Source organism: Lactuca saligna, chromosome 1 (assembly GCF_052625555.1).
Source record: "Lactuca saligna cultivar CGN05327 chromosome 1, ASM5262555v1, whole genome shotgun sequence".
In the NCBI taxonomy this organism is placed as follows: Eukaryota; Viridiplantae; Streptophyta; class Magnoliopsida; order Asterales; family Asteraceae; genus Lactuca; species Lactuca saligna.
In genome coordinates this window covers 85,604,097-85,610,953 of record NC_136417.1, presented here as the reverse complement: position 1 = coordinate 85,610,953, position 6,857 = coordinate 85,604,097, and the positions used below count along the sequence as shown (strand labels likewise).

The 6,857-nt window shown below is 36.2% G+C and overlaps 1 protein-coding gene across 1 annotated transcript; it reads left to right on the top strand.

Annotated features, from left to right (window-relative positions):
• Positions 1 to 3,334: 3,334 nt before the first annotated feature.
• LOC144999909 (uncharacterized) lies at positions 3,335 to 6,507 on the top strand. The gene is made up of 2 exons (XM_078959066.1): positions 3,335 to 4,475; positions 4,697 to 6,507. Exons 1-2 carry the CDS (start codon positions 3,546 to 3,548, stop codon positions 6,080 to 6,082), a joined length of 2,316 nt encoding a protein of 771 aa, XP_078815192.1. The 5' UTR covers positions 3,335 to 3,545; the 3' UTR covers positions 6,083 to 6,507.
• The last annotated feature ends 350 nt before the right edge of the window (positions 6,508 to 6,857 follow it).

Below are 6,857 nucleotides of genomic sequence, written 5' to 3'. Positions count from 1 at the left end.
AAACATAGAAAAAGTCAAAGATTTGGCCAACAATATTTCTTCTAAATTTTAATACGGTGAAATAAAAATAGAACAAAAAATGAAGAAGAATAAGTAGAATGACAAAGGAGAAGAGTAGAAGTGCAAAACATATTTGCATGATGAAATTTAGTATGTATCTATAGGTATATATACATGTTAGTGCTAGAGTGGTACATACAAACATTGCAGAAATTGTAAACTGAAATAGTGGTACGAACTACAAAAACAAACATTGTAGAAGATGATTTCAAATTGAGTATTATATACCCAATTATAGTACCCGGAATAAAAAATTGAACACTGGTGTGTAATATGTTCAGTGTATCAGAAGAATTTAGAGTCGTGGACATTCCAAATACCGGCTTATCAAAATCGTAAATCGATGTGTCGGCGTATTCCATAATAAGCAGTCTATGCATATTAGCTTATTGACAACAAATCCCTAATTTATAAGCGAATAACACATACAAAATTAGACATGAATTCAATACCTACTTATACTTAAAATTGAGGCTTTATGCCCCCACATACTTGAAATTGAGGATTAACACTTCAATTGATGGCCATCAATGATAAGATGAGGGGGGATGTCTATTTTTCTATCGTGAACAAGGGCAATGTGGACCGATGTCACAATGGTTAGGAATTTTTAGGGCGTGAAGGACGGCGATGTAGCTCGCCGGTGGTGGTAGCCGGTAGAGTGCTAAGAGGAAAGAAGACTAAGAGGGAAGAAGATGAGGCCGTGAGGGAGACTGGAAGATGGGAGGAGGGAGAGATGAGCTCAGTTTTTTGGGGAGGAGAAAGGTTGATCTGGGATGGATTGATCGAGGTTCGAGGGAATCATTTTTTTATTGATTTATGATTTCTAGAAAAAAATAATTGGATTTAATTTGCATATAATATGTAAAGGGTATTTAGGTAAATTTATTTGTATTTATGATTTTTAAATATATTTTTTGATATTAAATTGATTATTATTTTATTAAATTATAGGATTGGATATATATATATATATATATATATATATATATATATATATATATATGAGAGTTTACTATGTTAAGAAAGATATATATGTAATTCTGAACTTTGGGAGGATATAGACGTAATTCTTAGTGTTTGCAAGGATATATATGAAATATTCCCTAACTTTTATATAGTGGGAGAATGTAAATAAATTTGTATTAAAATAATATATAATTATATGCTACCTTCAAAAATAAAGGTTGCTTATAAATTTTAACAATGCAACCCTTCTAACAAAAGTTTGTCGTTTTCACAAAAAATTGCAACTTTTCAAGAAAAATCTAGCATCAAATCTTTTAGTGCAAGCATTATGTTGAACAAAGTTGCTTTATAACCAAATACAACTAATTCTAAAAGGGTTGCTAGTGAAAGGTTGCATTAAACTTATTTTGTAGTAGTGTGCGTTTTGTTACGTACATCGCTAGTATGAGACAATTTTACTCATTTAAGTTTAATTTGTACAGATTTATGTAGGCGGGTAATGAAATTATTGAGCACTAATAAAAGTCACATGGAAGGCCTTGCAACTAGGATTGAATTCCAGGAACTACATTCAGGGTAAAACAATAAAACGAAGCCATTTGAAGATGTTTTGGAAATTTGGCAGCAATGTGCGGTCTTCATAAAGTGGCCGGATCAAAGGATAAATGTGGTCGGAGAGATCTGAAATCCCAACACGTACATCTTTAAAGTAAATGATGGAGATTGGATTTGGATTATGTTTGATGCACCATATGGGCCTGGTGAGCAGCACTATAGAATCTGTCAAAAATCTGTTTTAGCAGCCAACCTTATGCCTATTAAAAAGCAAGCATTAAATCTGATTTTGTTGATAGTTTCACAAGAGCACTTCCAAAATATTTATTTAATGCTTGCAAGCAGAAAATGGGAATGAAGGACGCAAGAGATCTAAGCTTAAGGTTAGTTTTGGTCCATATGGGCCTCAGACCAGTTGCCACTCAAATTAGCAGCAGTTAACTATTTAATGTTGTTGTAAGTTTTTTATCATGTTTTTAGGATCCTAGCAGTAATGTAACATCTGTAAACCTTATCTTTCATTTTGGTGTTTTTTAGGAGTGTAATCAGACAAGTAGTAGGGGTGAAAGAAGTACAATCAAGTTTTATGCCCAAGAAAAGACTACGTTTCCTCCGTTTTGCACATACGCACACAATTAAATTTATATAATCTTAGCTAATACATCTAATACTATATATTGATAGTGAGAGTCTTGAGTGACAATTTGCCAAATGAAATGAAACCTTTGAATAGAGATTAAAAGCCCACTGGCTTACTGCTATTAATGTTTTGTTTTATAGCACATACAAATCTCAAAATCAAAGGTGCAAATCTTGTCATAAAACATTTTTTCATTTCGAGATATAAAAGGAAAAATTAATATAGTGCCCAAAAAGTACCCCACATTATTAACAAAATAACTATCTTCTATACGAAGTAAAAAGAATTGGTACCTAAAGTCAATGCTTCGGGTTCCCTTAAATTATTACAAATAACAGCTTGCATACATAATTTAAAATAAATCTGGTCATTATTTTGGGCCCCTTATTTTGGTGTAGCTGTTTGCTGTTTGCAGGCACCTCTCTCGTTGACTTTTTGGCACATTATTTATATATTTGAATTGTATCATTAAATTGTGCAATTTCTTTATTGGGTTAAGTTTTTTTTTGAATTATAATATTTGTGGGAACACTTGTTAATAGATAATGTATTCATTTATGCTGCCCATCTGGAACTATACAAATATATTAGTTTGCAACATTATTTTGAATAAAAATTCTGAAAAACCCATTCACACATTCTATTACATATTAGTTCCCCTGTTACCTTATGGAAGAAGATAACCATGTGTAAATAGACCTCACTATCACATGGAGTGCTCCTTCCTTTGTGCCAACAAGAAAGAGCAATATGCCCATGTAAATTGTGGAAAGACATCTATAAGAAAATCCCAAAAGAAGTGGAGTGTGAACAAAAAAAAAACATAAATTAATAATTTTTTATGGAAATATATACTAATAACTGAAGTCGCTTTGTACAAATAATTAAAATACAATACCCAACATGGACAATAGTATAATTTAAATCACATGATAATTTAACATAGAAACGGGATAAAAGTCCTACAATGTTATTCACATCTCTATAATGTCATTCAAAATATTATATTTTATTTCTATCTATACTCTAATCTGAACATAATTTAACATAGAAATATGATAAAAGCCAGTTGGCTGATTCTTCGCGTTGGTATATAGATTTTTATTTATGTTTTCTTTCTTAGATGAGAGTATATATTTTCATACGGTTTACCTTCTGCCGCCACCTACAGAAACTGGCATTTGCGACTGCTCCTCCTATCGTCACTTTGGCGACACTCTCTGTGCGCCAAGAACCACCAAGAACTGCCCAGTCTCTGCGTTGTTAATCTGTACACCCAGAAACTATCATATCCATAGAACTTCAGCAATATCAAAAGACAATGTCCTCCTCAGGGGTAAACCTTCAAAATTATCTAATTCCACTGGAGGAGATTAGGCGAGCCACCGATAATTTCAGTCAGCAAAGATTTATTGGTCGTGGTGGATTTGGTGCTGTCTATAAAGGACAACTCTCTGAACGCTGGAAAAACCTCACAGTTGCTATCAAACGCCTGAGTAAGGATAGCCATCAAGGAGAGCATGAGTTCCGCAACGAGCTTGAGATGATTTCCAAATTCCACCACGAAAATATCATCTGTTTCATTGGGTATTGTGATGAAGGTGAAGAGATGATTATAGTTTATGAGTATGCCATAAATGGAAGCCTTGATCATCATCTACAAGACCCGTCTAAGATGCTTTGCATAACATGGATACAACGCCTCATGATTTGCATTGGGGCTGCAAGAGGACTAAATTACCTGCACTCGGGTCTTGGGGAGCACAACAGGGTAATACACAGAGACGTCAAGAGTTCTAACATATTGTTAGATGAAAATTTGGTTGCAAAAGTTTGTGATTTTGGCTTGTCAAAATTGGGTCCCAGAAATCAGCCAGATACCCAACTCCATACAAGGGTTGCGGGTACCCAGTTTTACTTGGATCCTACTTACCATGAAAGTCGTATCCTCAGAAAAGAATCTGATGTATATTCGTTTGGCGTGGTACTTTTTGAAATCCTAAGCGGAATGTTGGTTTATCATGACAGGAGCACCGGAGATAATGAGTGGCAATTTCTCATGAATTCGGTCCGACGATACTATAAGAAGGAACCACACAACATAATTGATCACCACATAAGAGATCAAATTGATAGTATTTCTTTCGATATATTCCAAGAAATTGCATATGAGTGCATTAGTTTCAACTTAGTCGAACGCCCTACTATGGACAAGGTCATTGACAGGATTGAGGAAGCCTTAACTATTCAAGTAAGTCTCTCAATCAACTCTTTTGAAGAAAAATTAGCTTCATAGGCAAAATGATAATTGTTTTGGATGATACAACATGATCAACATTCTTAACCTTTTTTGTGGTGGCAAATAATCATGTAATATCATGGTAAAATTAAAATTATTTTGGTCACATTTTCAAATTGGAGATTTGAGGTGGTATTATATGTCATTATTTTTTTTTTTTTGCATTTTTGTAGATACAAAGTGTACTCGATAAACGATCCGGTCCTGACGACCTATCCGCTGATGAAACCCGCCTCCTTGAAAAAATAATGGAGGATAACCGCATCGCCATCCGTATTTACACCCACCAACTTACGATCTCGCATTCCCGGACTCAGGAAGAGGCAATCGCCGCTATTCTTATATTCTCAAATTCTGTAGACAACAAAGGAATCATAGTCTCCTTCGGGGCTGTTCCAGGGATCGTTCTTGTGTTGAACGTAGGAAGCATGGAAGCGCGTGAGAACGCAGCGGCTACCATTTCAAGTCTATGTGTAATTGACATCAACAAGTCAATCATTGGTGATGAAGGAGCAATCCCACCTCTCCTATTCCTGTTGAGGCAAGGTACTCAGAAAGCCAAGAAGGAGGCAATAACGGCTTTGCTTTATTTATGTTTAGATCAGGGTAACAAAGGAAGGGCTGTGAGGGCGGGATTAGTCCCCGTTTTGATCGAGATTCTTACCAAACCGCAGGGTGTGTTGAAAGTGGAAACATTATCCATTCTTGCCATGCTCTCAAGCGACCCGGAAGGGAAGTTGGCTATAGGTAAGGCTGAGGCTGTGCGTGTTCTGGTTGAGGTTATTGGGAGTGGTTCCCCGAACAACAAAGAGAATGCAGCTGCAGTTTTGGTGGAACTTTGTTCTGACAATCAAAACTATTTGGTCGAGGCTCAAGTACATGGAGTCATGGAGAATCTGATCGATTTACTAGAACATGGTACTGATATGGGAAAAACAAAAGCCAAACAGTTGCTTGAAAAGATCGAAGACCATCGCCGCGCTCCAGGAATTAGCAACAATGACGGAAACCTAAAGGAACATGGAGCCGACATTGAAGCTCTGATGCCCAAACTCCGCCACTCTGATTACTACACCGAACCCGGAATCCAAGAACTCGCCGCCAAAGAACGCGCCGAACCTGGCTTCTGCGGCAGAGTCCACAACTTCACAGTCGGCCACCACAATTACGGATCCATCAAATTCCCGGGGGAAACCGACGTTAGAAGGCTGGAATTGGAATCGCTGATTCAATTCAATAATCGCGAAGTCATGGTCTACATGGACGAAACAAAAAAGCCGCCAATAGGAGAAGGGCTGAATAAACCGGCTGAAGTCACACTTTTGAATATAAAATGTTTTGAAAAGAAAACGGGGAAGCAACTTACTGAAGGCCCGAAGATTGAGAAGTATAAAGAGTTGTTGAAGAAGAAAGCGGAAGATCAAGGGGCTGAATTTGTGGAGTATGATCCGGTTAAAGGGGAGTGGAAGTTTAGGGTTAAACATTTTAGCAGGTATGGCCTAGAAGACGACGATGACGATGACCAAGATGATGTAGATGGAACTGTTTGTTTTTTATAAGTATACACATATATACAATCATGTGATTGTGATGGGGTGTTTGTGTTTGTGTTAGTTATTGTGATTTGGCTTTGACAAGATATGGTTTGTTGGTGGTTCTAAATATGTCAAGGATCAGGCAGCGGAATAAAGATTCGAAACGGTTAACCAGCGAGTCGTTTTTAGAGGAATAAATCTGTTGCTGCGAATTCTGGAAAGAATTTATAAATAAACCAAAATGAAGTTGACTGTGCACCAAAAAAGAGAACAAAGACATGTATTAATAGTTGAAGTCACTTACTCTGAATTTTTTTTTTTTAAATTACAATACCCAATTTCTACAATAGTTTACTGTAAATCTGATGATCATTTAAGATATAAATGCTATAAAAGCTCTTCTAAGTTACTGAGTTCTCTATAATGTAATTCAATATTTTATTTTTTGTTTGGATGTGATCTACAATGTTATCTGATGATAATTTAACATAGACAAAGCCCATTGGGTGATTCTAATTGTTGCAGTATACATTTGTATTTATGTTTTTTACTTAGTAAATATATAGACATAATTTAAACCTCAGCAATACGGTTTACCTTCTGCCGCCACTTGCAGAAACCACCAGCTACTATCTACCGCTCCTCCTACAACAGCTGTCGGGACCTCATGCTTGGTCTGATTAGCGGCTATGGGTTCAAATGTGGATCACTTTCCACAACTTGATAATCTCCAACCTGGAGGCTAATGAAAAAAATACGTGAATGCAGTTGTTGGTGTTAATCCAAACCAGGTCAAAGC